General features: G+C 50.1%; 2 protein-coding genes across 3 annotated transcripts in view; both read left to right on the plus strand.

Annotated features, from left to right (window-relative positions):
* Positions 1 to 846: 846 nt before the first annotated feature.
* On the plus strand, positions 847 to 5,584 carry MRPL1 (mitochondrial ribosomal protein L1). 2 transcript variants are annotated; one of them, XM_056490111.1, is made up of 9 exons: positions 847 to 984; positions 1,098 to 1,203; positions 1,918 to 2,041; positions 2,219 to 2,302; positions 2,494 to 2,565; positions 2,740 to 2,851; positions 3,328 to 3,428; positions 4,533 to 4,614; positions 5,327 to 5,584. In XM_056490111.1, the coding sequence occupies exons 1-9, from the start codon at positions 951 to 953 to the stop codon at positions 5,488 to 5,490; spliced, it is 879 nt and encodes a 292-aa protein (XP_056346086.1). In that variant the 5' UTR covers positions 847 to 950; the 3' UTR covers positions 5,491 to 5,584. The 2 variants fall into 2 exon arrangements, with proteins under 2 accessions (XP_056346086.1, XP_056346084.1); XM_056490109.1 differs by having other exon boundaries at positions 881 to 984; positions 1,801 to 2,041.
* A 4,521-nt stretch (positions 5,585 to 10,105) lies between these two features.
* The window catches only part of FRAS1 (Fraser extracellular matrix complex subunit 1), a 102,434-nt gene continuing 98,540 nt past the window's right edge, over positions 10,106 to 13,999 (plus strand). Inside the window, exons 1-2 of the mRNA XM_056490553.1 lie at positions 10,106 to 10,259; positions 12,852 to 12,883. Of these exons, the coding sequence (XP_056346528.1) occupies positions 10,172 to 10,259; positions 12,852 to 12,883 (120 nt within the window). The 5' untranslated portion in view covers positions 10,106 to 10,171. The remainder of the gene's footprint in view (positions 10,260 to 12,851; positions 12,884 to 13,999) is intronic.

Consider the following 13,999-nt stretch of genomic DNA (forward strand, 5'->3'; position numbering starts at 1 on the left):
AATCATTTCATTTCCCCCCACTTGAGTTTTAAACAGATGTTTGTCACTCCTCAGCTGAGGCTTTTTTCCTGAGGAGGGTTCCTTTTCTGCCATCATTCGCACACCTCCCTATCCTGTCCCAGGACACTGAGCCAGGAGTTGGATTGGATGAACGCAATTTTGTTACTGCTTGTTTTACACAGCCACCCGTGTCTGCTTTACAGATTCTGGGGCGCAGATCCATTGGGGAAGTTCACACAGCCACATGTCCCTGATATAAAAACTCCGACACACACTGATTGGGAAGACTACAGGAATGGAGTGGTTTTAGTCCAAAACACATCAGTGTGGAGTAAAAGCCCCCTTTAACCATTATATTTGGTGGTGTGGATCTGAACAGCTCAGGAGATGGTAAAACAAAGTCTTTATAAGTGAATGCTGCTCCAGGAGAGTGAATTAGGCATCTCTTTTCCCAGCCAGTCGTCGAGGGAATAGGGGTGAGATGGCAGCCAGAAAATCTCATTTTGGAATTACACGTGGCTTGGAGCAGCCAATACTGACCATTAGATGGGCAGTATTCTCACAAACCTGGCTGAAGAGCTGTAAAGGTCTGAGGGCCGCAGCTCTGACTGCCCTCAGGAGCCGCCGCCATGTTGGTTCGGGGAAAGGGGGTCAGTTTGGCCTGCAGCGGTGCGAGACAGCCCCGGGTTTGCCCTGAGGCCCCTCTCAGGCCAGTGAAGCAGCGAGCTGGAGGCTTTTAGCCAGCCCCGGCCATGGGGCACCTCTCCCCGGACAGCGGGCAGGCGCCGGAACCCGCGCGCCCGCGGAACGGCAGGCCCTGGCGCGGCGGGCGGGGGGGGCCGGAGCTAGGTGGCACACGAGCCTGAGGGCCGGCGGAACGTTTCTTCTCGGCCTCGGAGAGCGAGTTCCGCCGGAACGGTTCCGGCGGTGCACCAGGGCGGGCCGGCAAAATGGCGGCGCCCAGCGCCCGCTGCCTGTGGCGAGGTGAGGGGGCCGCGCTGAGCGACCCGCGGGCGCTGCGCCCGCCGCTGCGGGGCGGCCCGGGGGTGTGGGAGGCCGAGGCGGTGTCTGAGGCGCTGTTTGTTCTTGTCCCGCAGCGCTGGCCCCGCGGTGTGGGTGGGGCCTCCCCGGGCCCGAGCAGCGCCTCGCCGTCCCCGCCGTGGTGAACCCTGCCAGCGCCCGGCCCTACGCGGCCGCAGCCAAGTGAGTGCGGGTCCGGCGTGCCGGGAGGCTGCCTGGGCCGTGCGGGTGGAGCTGGGGCTGTGGGGGGTTGGTGTCCCCGGTGCGGGTACAGCAGCTCCCGGAGAACAGCCTGGACTCGCAGGGGGTGTTTTCTGTGATAATGGCTCAGGAAAGCTTGACACTGTGATTTGGGCTGTGCTTTTGCAGGGTGTAGCAGGGTTACGTGTCAGCATGAGAGCTGGAATCGGTTTCAACCCTTTCCTGTCCTTCAGTTAATTGGCATGTTGTTATTTAATTTGTCATCTATATAACAACACAGCTTGGCTGGGAGAAGCAACACGACCTTTGTATACAGGAGAACAGAGTGTTCTCAGGTGCTGCAGATTCTTTTGCCCTGCTTATAGAGGAATGGAGTATCCAGTTATTGTTTTAATGTTCTTTTCCTTGCCTGGAGACCCTCTGAAAATAGGGAGGAGTGTGAGAATTGGGTGTTTAACTGAAGCAAAATGCCGCAGGCAAGGGAGGGGAAAAACCCTTTTTTAAGCAGGTCAGATCATCAGGTATGGCAGCCTGTGGAGCTGGTGACCTCCCACCGTGTCTGGGTTTCTTTGCTGCTAGAGCTGCCAGGAAGGAGGGCAGGAGGAGCAGGCAGGAGAAGAAGGAGCAGCCCCCCCCTCGGCGGCGCCCCCTGATGAGCAAGCCCGTGGATGATGTGTACCTGACCTGGCTCTACAGGAGACCCTGCTACCAGCTGGAGCAGGCCCTGGCCATGCTCAAGAGCTTCCAGGAGCTGGACTTCACCCACCCCAGGCAGTTTGTGTACATCAATGTCTTCCTGGATATGGCCCTGCAGAAGAAGGTGGGCTGCCAGAGGCTGTGGGACTCCTGAGGGCTTTGTCACAGGCTGCAGTCCCTCACCTCATTTGCATTTTTTTTCATATTTAGAGCACTCTGACACCTTGTGGTGTGTAACTTACCCTCAAGTCATAATTTCTTCTTGTTTATTGAATTTTTTTTTTTTTAATTCACTTTCCAGAAAAAAGTGGATCCCTTTTCCAGCAGTGTGACTCTTCCCCATCGCTTTACAGATGAAGTGAACAAGGTTTTGGTGTTCACAGAGGTGGGTGAGCAGCATGCCTTCACTTTGATTGGGGTTTTGTGTCCAGCTCACTCTTGCAGCTGTCCTTTGCCAGTTAATCACTTTGTCTGTGTGAGATGATCCCAGGGCTTTATTTACTCTTTGGACATAATTATTTGAAATTGCCTAATTGGTAGCCCAGCTGTTTGTAATTACATTTTTTCTCTCAGCAGAATGAGCAAGAAGCTGAAGTGGCTCGAGAGCACGGAGCTGCCATCGTGGGAGGAGTTGAGTTGATCAAATGGGTACATGTTTTTCCAAAAGAATTACATAAATACCCAATTCTAACAGGACTGGGGCCTGGCAAGGGGAAGAAATCTGATGTCCATGAGCTCTGGCTGGGAGCATGGAGAGGGAGAGATGGTTTCTGTGCTTTGTAGTCAGCAGAAATGAGAAGTGTTGGGTTGTGTTGGTTGCAGATCTTGGAGGATGAAATCCAAGCTGATTTCTACGTGGCTGTCCCTGCCATCATGCCCAAGCTAATTCCCCTGAGGAACAAACTGAGGAGGAAGTACCCCACCACCAGGAGAAGTAAGGAGCAGCTCTTGGTTGCAGCTGGTGCCAGTTCCTGGGGCAGATGGGGCCCTGGGGGTGCCCCTGCAGTGTTTGCTGATGAGGATGGGTAGTTCCATTCTGTGTTAGGCTGCAGGGGACTGCACCACTTGTCTTAGGCTAAGGTAACTTCAGGAATCCATTTCTTCCTACAACAGGCAAATCTGGGATTAGAACCCAGATAAATTTGCCTGCTAGCTGCCCTTATGCTTATTAATCCTGATCAATGGTGAAGGAGGGAACATGGAAGCTATTTTTATAATCTCAGTGAGGACATCATTGTCTTGTCTGTGACACTGCATTTTGGAAATTTAAAAACTTTGAAACTTTTGACCTTTGGCATTCACTTGTCTTGATTAACAGATGGAATTATCTCTTATTGATGCCACACCTATCTGTCCTAATTAGCATTACTCAGACAACTCCTTTGCTTTGTTTTTTTCTTTTTATAATAGATTCCCTGGGCACTGACATTCCCAAAATGCTGCAGTTCTTCAGAGAATGTCACGAGTATGCAGTACAGGATGAGAATATAATCAAGACAAGAATAGCCAGAGTAAGTTGTATACAGAGCTCTTAAATAACCTCTCCTGAGCAGAGCTGTAGCATTCAAAGAGGGGTAAAAATGTGGTTTTAGTCTGTTTCTCAAAATTTTGGACCATTTTCTTTAACTGCCTGTGAAGAAAATAGAACTCTTTGTTGTGCAGCATCTTCAGCTGGTTTAAAACTTCTTTTTTTCTTTTTTTTCTTTTTTTTTTTTTTTTTTTGGGTAAGTAAATAAACTGTGGGTTTGTAAGTCTATGGTCAATATGCACAGGAGAGTCAAAAAGTCTCTGCTTTAACCAAATAATTAAGGACTTCTAATTTTGATAACTGTAGTTCTGGACTGGAGTAGAAAGCAGGAGCTGTTTGTGCTACACCTGGAGTAAAACATTAATTTTGGCTTATTTATTTATTTTCTCTGCCCTAAGCTGTTTTTTTTTTTTTTCTTCCTTCTGATTTGTGTCTTTGTAATCCTCCATCTGAGGGTGGCACAGGCAGGAGGGGTAGGAAATTCCTGAAGCTTTGCCTGGCAGTGTTGGAGACAAATGAATTTATTAATTGTGATTAACTGCTCTGAGCTGTGTCTGGACATTCCAAGGGCTTCCCAGTCTGTATTTCTGTGCATAGGTGGAATTCTGGATCTTGCTGTTGAAGGAGTGAAACTTATTTAAGAAATGAAAAGGGCACAAATAAATGACCTGAGCCTTTTTCCAGCACCTTGTGCTGCTCTGGAGAGAAGTGTTCAAAACTTCAAACAGGTGTTCATCCACAAGGATTTAAGGTTTTTGCAAAACCACTTGTGTATATATTGATTTTTAAAGACTTCTCACCCCCTTAAGGCTGCATGTTGTTACAGAGCCCTGGGAGTTTTGTGTTCTGAGTAGAAACATGGAGAATAGTGAGCAGCATGTATAAAATACTTCTTTTCCCTGAGGGATTTGGATAAGGCTGTTAATGGGATCTGTCACTCCTTCACAGGGAACACAGACAAAGGAAATCTGTCCAAATGTAGAATTAACATAAACACCAGAGCTTTCATTTATTAATCTGGATTTATTAATTTATGAATCTGGGCTCCAAGCATCAACATAACTAACTTGGCATTATCCTTTTGCAGCTGGATATGCCCACTGAGCACATAATTGCCAATCTGAAAACAATTATCCATGATATCTGCACCTTCAAGCCATCCAATCTTGGTAAGAAGCTGCTGTTCTAATGTTGTGGTTCTGGTTGCAGCAAACAAAAGTGGTGGGTGGGTGTTCCTTTCTGATTGTCATTAAATTGTTTTCTGTTCTCTAAGGATCTTTGAGATTCCTGCTTCTCCAAGGGAAGAGCTATTTCTTTTTTTATTCTTTAATTCCTTTAAAAAAGGAGCTACAAAGGAATAGTGAAGTCAACTTTAAGCAAAGGGCATCTGCTTAGCTGGAGAGGAAATGTGATTTGTGAAATAATTTTAGGGAAGGAGCTTTGTCTAAGCTAAAAACCTGCTTTTTTATGCTAGTATTTGCTTAATGTCTGCCAGAAGAATGATCTTGCCACTCTCCCAGTGATGCTGTTCATTGTAGCTGCAGAGACCAGACCATAAAAAGTTAAGTGCCTTGAGAAGCCCAAATAAAAACTATTAGGGGTTGCCTGACTTGAAATATAATAAGTAGATGCTGAAAAGGGATGTTTTGGTGGGTTTGTTTTTTTGTTTTTTTTTTTTAATGGATTTAAATCAATTTACATCAGCCCAGTTTAACAAGGATTAGCTTTTCTGGTCTGAGTAGCTTTTCTACTGATTTGGAGTGTCAAGCTGGATTCTTGTGGTGGTGTTTTACTGGCTTGGTTGAAAGCATTTGCTGGGAGCAGTTGGGGGACATGGAAAGGGATGGAGTGACCAGATTGGTGGTGCCCTTTGTGTCCTAGATCCCATTGTGAGGAGGTTGGTTATCAGGTCTTCCACCAGTGAAGGTTTGCTGCTGGACCTCGATGGAATCCTACCTCAGGTGGAGAAGGCAGAAGAAAAAGAAGAGGAAAATGCAGCTGATGAGGATCAACAAAAACCTGTCCAGGAATCTGTTAGTACCTGATGTCTTTTCCTGGGAGATCTGGTGGTCAAGCTCGGGAAGCAAATGGTGTCATTCAAATCATGCTGGGAGATTGAAAAATAAATGTCATTGTGGATTTCATGTATAAATTCAGTTGTGGCAAACAGGAGCCCGGTGTCAGAACCAGAGCAGTGTTTTTCTTAAGGAGGAATTGGATGTGTGTGGTGGAGAGGTGGGAGTGAGCCTGGCTCTGGTGTATTTTCCTCACCGTGTTTTCTGGGATGTGAGCTGGAGTCCCGGCTCTCTTTGCCGGTGTTTGCTGCTCTCTTCCCAGGAGGTGGCGCTCCCGCCCTTCCCTCCTGGAGAGCTGCTGGAATTTCTCCCTGGGTGGTTTTTCTGGGAGCTCTGTTGCTAAACAATGTTCACAAAGCTGCACCCCGAAATGTAAGATAGTCCCAGGAAGGACTGGCTGTTTACAGCAGGGGTGAGCTGATCCAAATCTGGAAAGGTTTATGGGTTTAATTTCGTTCCTATTATTGGAGGTAGGTCTTCCTTTTTCAAAGAGGTTACTGGGATCTGTCTGCATGGAAATTCTTTTAGCTCCCATCTGAAGCATCTGGCTGCTGTCAGTCAGGGTGACCAATTCCTGTCAGGCCATGCTGATTATTTCTGGTTGTGTGGGGATGCTTTGCTCAGAATTTGATAAAAAAATTCCCTTTAGGTGTTTACAGGAAAGTTTCACCCTGACTTAACAGACTTACCATGTTGTAAGTGGGAAAAGCAGTGCCAGTGTACTGGAATATCCTTATTATTAAGGCATTACACATACAAGGAATATTATGAGGTCTTCCAGTAGTTGTGTGTTATGACCTAAAAGGAGCAGTTTGAAGGTGGGCTACCTGTTGGTGTAGAAAAGCAAAGCCTGTGGTATCATCTGCATGGATTTCTTTGCCTTTTCTCTGTTCTCTTGGTTTATTTCCAAGACTTCACTATCCATTTAATTCTGCCCTCTTTGATGGGTGGATTTTTTAAAAAAGTGATGCTTAAGCATAAATGTACAGGTGAGCTTAAATCAGAAGCTCTCAGACTGCTGAGTGTGCTCTTGGAGGATAAAAGCATAGGATAACAAACGTTCCTGCAGGACTCTGCACTTGGAAAACCCCAGTACTGTGGGGGGACTGTAAATCTGGATCTCTGGAGGTCGGGTGGGCAGGAGAAGCAGCTCATGAGCTCAGCAAGTTTCCAGGTGTAGTTCTGACCTTGTGTTACTGCACTACTGGTGGCTGAAGCAATGATGCCCCTGGTCTGTGCCGTGCTGTACAAGCTGCTGAGTGCAGTGGGACTTCCTTTTATCCTGGAATGCTTTCCTGGCGCAGGGGGAGAGATGAAAGGCAGGAAGACAGCATGAGATGATTCCTCTTTAATGAGGAATTTAGGAGTTTAGTCCCCAAACATGTGGAGTGGGACTTGAACGTGTGGCTCTTGGGCCAGTGTGCCTCAGACATCACTGTAATTGTCACACTGAGCATGGCATTGCTGGATTCTGGAAACCACTGTGGAAGAGAGGAGGGAGTGCTGCAGCACCTTGAGCAGTGCAGATGATGTATGATGGCTTTTAGGTTTGTTTTGTCTGAACCTGCTGTTAGTTTAAGCAAGGAGAAGAGCTGGGATTCACGGTTAGTGCACACAGAGTCATTTGCCAAAGAAGGAAGAAGCTGTCCTAGGAGCCTGTGTGCAGTTGTGGGGAGTGCAGGGTTTAGGGTGACACTCAGCCTCAACCTGGACTTGTAGGGGAATTCGTGGCACTCCAAAAAATCTGCAGTCTGTGTGGGTCAAACTGAGTTCATGGGGCTTGTGCTGTGAGTTCTGGCACGGTTAGAGGAGCAGGGCAGGGATGTTCCAGCTGCCACCAGGGCTGACAGGTTTTTAGTGCTGAGATGGGTGTTCTGAATGATTAAATATGATTACATTGGCCATGTTCTGCAATACTGGTGGTGTTGGCTGCCTCCACACTCTGAGAGAGGCTAATTCCATAGCTGGAAATCTGTCCTTCTGGGAAAACTTGGATTGACTGAAATAGGACAGAGAGGGGGGAAAAAAGCTCTTGATGCTGACTAAAAACACTGTTAGGGATAAACATGATTCTTCTCCAAGCAGTTATTTCTGTCAGTACCTCAGCTTGCAGGTGGCTAGAGGCTTCATCCCAGCAGGACATGAAGGGAGAGCTGTCAGTGTGTCACCTGCAGGACTGCTTGGAAAACAAGAGGAAAATGCCAGTCTTCCCAAACTGGGAGGTGCTGGGTTAAGTGACAGTGCAATGCCACATTTGTTTTCATGGACAAACCTCACTGATTTTAAAAAAGCTTATTGAAAAAATTGTAAAAAACACAGTTAAAACCTGGAAAAAAAAATATTAAACTGTCAGGCATTCTGGAAGTGGGGATTTCACATAAAAACTGGTTTGCTTGCCATGAGATGGATCCTTCTCAGAGCCATGTTTCTCCAGCTGTTCTGTGGAACTCCGTGCCACCACATGCCAACTTTCCAGGAACACAAGGTATGTCTGGCTCCAGTCTCTTCAGCCAGGGATTTGCCAAGTGGGGAAATGGATCTTCCACACCAACTTGCAGAAAACTCACCTCTGCCTGGAGGTTTGATAAAAGGGAGGCTAAAAGTGGTTTATTTCTACAACCCCAGTGACTTTTGGTGCCAGTATTTCTAAGATCCGTGGCAGCAGCTGACAGCTGGGTCATTGCTTTGCAAGTTACACCCTTCAAGCTTTCAGCCTTAGAATTATCTCATATTTCTCCCGAGTCTGAAGCTTATTTCATAGTTCTATTTGCTGCTAATCTGGAAATAGACTCAAAACAGAAATGCTGCTTTTGTGTTAAATAGGATGTGAAAAACAAAACTTTACTGAACTTTGAATTTCTGAAAATTTGAAGTGTTTTGCACCATGTGCAGAACTTGGGAAGTGCTGGAAATTAAAATTCTAGAGGGAAAAGCTCTCCCTTCATTATGTGGAATAGGTAAATCTGCAAAATTATTTAAGTTATGGGTCTTGAGTTCTGACTTTTAACAGCATCTTTGGAGCAGTTCTCAGAGTAGCAGGAAGGAAGGCAGGAGAAACAGGGAGGAGTAGGCTGTAGCTGGACTAGGGAAATAAGTTGTGAAGGCAGGAAGATGAAAACACAAATAATTGTCCAGAGCTTCACCTGAGGAGCTAAAAGGGAACTGAGGCTTGTGTATTTCTTCCTTTTGTCATTTCACCCTATTTGAAGGAGACATAAAATATTTCTTTGCTCAGTGCTGGTGCGTGTAGAGGTAGTTGTTGTGTCTCCCTGCTCCTGTTTTTATAAAAAACGACCCTCTGCTGATGGCTAATGAGTATTAACTGGGTAAAGCACAGAGAAACTCATCATGCAAATTACTGTTGGGTCTTAGATGCCACTCTGTACATTTTGCTTCTCACGTTTGTTGTGGTGGGAGTTCCAGCACAGTGATTAAAGACCTACAGTCCTGGGGAGACAAAAAAAAAAAAAAAAAATCTGGCCTCCAACTCGGAGTTCAGGATGGTAGTGTTCATTAGGGAGTCAATCAAAACTGAACAGATGGAATTACCACGGGGAATTATTATCAAATTGAGCTGCCATCGTTGCATTTAATCAGGCAAGCAGGAGATGAAGGCAGCAGCAGCCCAGCCCTGTGCAACCAACTGCTCTGTGGGAGCTGGGATACAGGAATGCTGAAATTATCAGGAAAAAACCCTTTTCATTCACAGACCAGTAAAAATAAGCTCACTTTCCAAGTTCATTGTAATTGGAGGCTTTGGCTTGTAGCAGTTTAATGGCTGTAACTTCAAACCTGGGGCTGGTTTTCTTTATCCTGTGACTTGTAGGAGCCAAACTTTGGTTTGGAAACGTTGGCTCTGTGGTGTGTTGAGTGTGCAGTGCTGGAGGGGTGACACGGGAAGCTTTTCTGCAGTGGACATAGTACTTACTGTGTGTGTGGAGGTGCTTAGAGCAACAAAACACTGTAGGGGCAGCAGTTTGAGTGTCAGTTAGTTGTGGTGGTTTTGAGTTTTTTTACTTTGAGTGCTTGATGTGTGACTGCTAGTGTTTGAGTCTTTAGCTCTTCCTTGGATTTGCTGTAGAAAGGAAGGGCAAGGCAGCAGCCATGGCAAGGAGAAATAGACCGGGCTTTGATACTTCTTGTTACAGTCCTACATCCCAAACTGACACCCAAAACACAACATCCGCAAATTGGGTGACCTCCCCCTTGCAGCCGGCGGGATGGAGCGAGTCGGCGGGGTCAGCTCCAACACAAACACGTTCGCTTTGCCTAATCCCGGCTGCGGTGGGACGGGCTGCGGGATTCCCGGGGCGGCTCCATCGCCAGCGGCGGGAGGAGGAGGAGAAGCCGGGATCCTCCGTGCCCGGCTGAGGCGCCGAGGAGGAGGAGGAGAAGCCGGGATCCTCCGTGCCCGGCTGAGGCGCCGAGGAGGAGGAGGAGAAGCCGGGATCCTCCGTGCCCGGCTGAGGCGCCGAGGAGGAGGAGGAGGAGGGCTGGCGGTGCGCAGCCCGGGGCGGGGCGGGGCTGCGCCGCGGAGCTGCCCCTTTGTCTGCGGGCAAACTTTGCTGGCGGGGCGGGGGCCCAGCGCTGCCCCGGCACCTGCCGCGGGCCCGGCGGCCACTCCCGGCTCGCTGCTCGCCCCCTGAGGGCCATGGGCGACCCGAGCGCCGCCGGGGCTGCCCCGCTCCTGCTCCTCCTGCTCCTGCTGCCCAGCGCCGCGCCGGCCGATGCCGCCTCAGGTGAGTGGCCGTCCCGCCAGCCGTGAGGGAAAGCCGGCTCCGAGCCGTGAGGGAAAGCCGGCTCTGCCTCTGCCCGCCCTGTGGCGCCCCGGCCCGGGCGGGGGTCAGCCTCCGCCCCCCGCCATTTTGGCGGCTTCCCCTCAGGCGAGGTGAGGGGCACCGGCGCCAAGCCGTGCCCGGCTCTTCCCGCCGGGCGTGGAGAAACGCGTCTCCCGCTGCCGGCAGCCCCTCAGGCCGGGCGGGCAGGCAGCCTCGGCCGTGCCCAGGTGAGGGTGCTGGCCCCCAAGGCGAGCGGGGCCGGAGTTGTGCGAGCCCGCGGCGAGCAGCCCGTGAGGGGAGCCGGGCCGGGCTGAGCCCTCACACCCCGCAGCGTGAGGGGAGCCGGGCCGGGCTGAGCCCTCACACCCCGCAGCGTGAGGGGAGCCGGGCTGGGCTGAGCCCTCACACCCCGCAGCGTGAGGGGAGCCGGGCTGGGCTGAGCCCTCACACCCCGCGGGCAGCAGCGTGAGGGGAGCCGGGCCGGGCTGAGCCCTCACACCCCGCGGGCAGCAGCGTGAGGGGAGCCGGGCCGGGCTGAGCCCTCACACCCCGCAGCGTGAGGGGAGCCGGGCCGGGCTGAGCCCTCACACCCCGCGGGCGGCAGCGTGAGGGGAGCCGGGCCGGGCTGAGCCCTCACACCCCGCGGGCGGCAGCGTGAGGGGAGCCGGCAGCTGCCGTCCTCTCCTCGCTGTGTGAGGAGGAGGAGGAGGCTGCATCCAACTTGGATGTGGCGCTGGGAGCGCTCGGAGGCGCTGGGTTTTGTCTCGGTGTGCTGGACGCAGGTTGTGCGATGCTGCCGCTGGAGTTCGGAGTGCGGCTCGGCTCGGCTCGATCTCCAGCTCGCCCTGTGGATGGAGATTGTTGGTTTGCAAAGTTGCACTGTCCCCAAACCCCGCTCCCTCCGTGATTCCCCTTTGGCACATTTATTTCGTGAATAGCAGCAGTTTAAAACCGCGGTGTGTGTGCGAGCCGAGGAGCTGCTAGGCGTGGATTTGGGGTATTAACTCGTTGGGTAGCGCTCTGGCAGACTTCACTGTCAGCAAAAATAAAATCTCTCAAACCAGGAAACTGCCCTACCAACCACCTGCATCCAAGATGTGCCCCACAAAAATAGCACAGCAACAATAAGTCTGGGGGTGTCTTCGTTAGGTGCTTCGGTATGTGAAAGCCGTAATTTGCAGAATGCTTTTCAGGTGTGCTTTGCAACAGGTGTTGATCGCACCTGGGACTTGGAGCTGCATGGAAAATCAGGGCACTGTTGCACGGCAACCTTCATTAATGTGCGTGCAGTGTCTTTGGCTCACTCATAATTGGGCATAAAAGCAAACTTTATTTGTAACTAAGTATTTTCCAAGTCCTGCAAAGCTGGGTTGTGTCTTATTATCCCTTGGTAACTTGTAAAGGAGGGAGATGCGTGTTTTCACACCTCGGGGAAGAAGGACCAGACTTTGTGAGTTTGCTTTTTAGTCCTACATGGTCCCCATTCCCTGCTCTGGCCCCAAAGGGGATGAGCACATTGGTATTTTAAGGAGCTATAGCTGTCAGCGAGCTAAAAAGAAAAGGCAGCCAGCCCTGGAGGGGTAAAACAGATGGGTTGTGCTGCTCTCAACTAACTGATATTAAGTTTTTGGGTTTTTTTTCCCCTCATGCCTTCCAACAATGCGTGACCTTGCGTTTTGCACTGAATTTTGAGGTGCAGCTGGATGATGAACCTTGAAATTATCTTCTCTTGCCAAAAGAAGAGCTATTTGCTGAATTTGAGAGAAGCGTGACCGGGCTCCTGTGGTTCATCTTCTTGGCAAGGGAAAGTAATTCCCGATGGTGCCTCCACAGCCTCGTGCAGCTGAGCTGAAGAGGAGCTCAAAGGAGGAGCTTTTGATTCCGAGAAGTGTAGCTCTCAGGTTTTCTGTACAGATTTGTCTAATCTGCATTTCTCGGGAAACTCCACTCTTGGACAAGGAAATTCTGGCTTTTCTGGGTGGTCCCTCGAGGCACTTCTTTCCTTTTCATCTTGGAGTTCCTTTGGTTGTTTTTGATTGCACATTCCCCTCACGCTTTTGGGAGGCAGATAATGTGCAGTTGCTCAAGAGGAACCATTTCCCAGAAAATCGATGGAAGAGCTGTCATTCAGCTTATCCGTGCTTTTACTGCCTAACCTTTTATTTGATTATTGGGGTAGAATTTGGGAAGTGTGCTTGGGTGTGTGACTGCCTCTGCGCCTGGCTTGGGGAAGCTTTCTCTCAGGACCAGGAGGAGCCCTGTGAGCCTGTCCTGTTGTCCATGCAGGAGTGGTTTAGGAGTGGGAATTCACACTGGCTCTTCTCACTGTGATTTTGGCAGGTCCCCCTTTTGTCTCTGCCTTGTTCGTGCCTCTTCTGAGCCTGACTCAGCCAGAGGTCCTGTCCCTTATCCAGAGGTTGCCCTGCTGCCCCAGAACTGCATTTTTTGTGTCTGCCCAGTGGTGCTGGTGTTGTGACAGAGCAGGTTCACTGGAGGATGTGCTGCTGCTGTTTCTCGTTTCTAACCTGGTTTATTTTTGTTTTGGTCCCTCAGGTGCCTGTGTCTACCATGGCTTCTCATTTGAGGTAAGTGAGCTCGAACATGTTGTGCTGGGGTTTGAGAGGGTGCTGTTGGGCTTGACTCCAGTTCCTGCTTTTTGCCACCCCTGTGACTGGGATGCAGGTCCCAGCCTGCTGGAAAACACACACTTCTCTCCTTGGAGAGGTTGGGAATTCTCCCTGGGCCTTTGGACCCAGCCAGTCTAACTGGGTGAAAAGAGGCAAGGGATCTCCAGAGTGTTGGAAGGCACAAATGTGCAGTCCCAGGCAGGATGGAGGTGCTGCTTTGTGAAACATCTGTGCAGTGCCACGGTATGTTTTGTGTTTCTTTCCTGAATTAGTGAGCTGTTAATGACAACAGCTTAACACTTTCCCCCCCCAGCTGATCAGGGTGAGTCTGGTGTACCTTGACTCATCTTTATAAACCCAACACATTTTCTTTCCTGGTGTCTGTAGAAATGTAATCCGTGAGTGACTTGGTAGAAGGACCACAGTTTCTAAGAATTCATGAAGAGTGTTTTGCTCGGTAGCACTTGTCTGCCTCACTCTGGTACTCTGGGCTAAAAGGAGGTGGCTGAGCTATGGCTGAGCTCCTTTGTGTCTCTGGAATGCTTCTGGACCTGCTTCCAGCCCCTCGGCAGGCTGGCTCGGGGATTTGTTAGCCGAGGCAGGGAGGCAGCAGCTGTGGGGGGTTTTGTTTCTCCTGGGGCAGAGCTGGGTGTGTGCCCTGTGACACACAGCACTGTGAAACAGCTGGTGGCAGGTGGCTCCTTCGGCCTTCCAAGGTGGACTCAAGGTCCAGGAAGGTTTCCTGCTCCAAGAAGGGCAGTTTGATCAACTGAGGATCAAACTGAGGGAAATGGAGGGGATTGCTTCTGCTGGGTGGCTTGGAGGCGATTGAGGCGGCTGAATGCTGCTGAAGGTGTTTGCTCCACTTAATGATGCTCTGTGGAGGGTCTCAACAGCCCCCAAGAAACCTGTAGCAACTTGTTCTTGTGTTTTAAAGGATGGCTGGAAACACTGTTTCCTTTCAGTGCCTCCTGTTAGTCCGGATTTTTCTCACTGTTTGGTGCAGAGGAGGTTTAACAGGATGCAGCAATTCTTCCATGAGGACAGCTGAGAGAATTGGGATTGTCCAGCCTG

This window comes from Oenanthe melanoleuca, chromosome 4 (assembly GCF_029582105.1).
Source record: "Oenanthe melanoleuca isolate GR-GAL-2019-014 chromosome 4, OMel1.0, whole genome shotgun sequence".
NCBI classification, from domain to species: Eukaryota; Metazoa; Chordata; class Aves; order Passeriformes; family Muscicapidae; genus Oenanthe; species Oenanthe melanoleuca.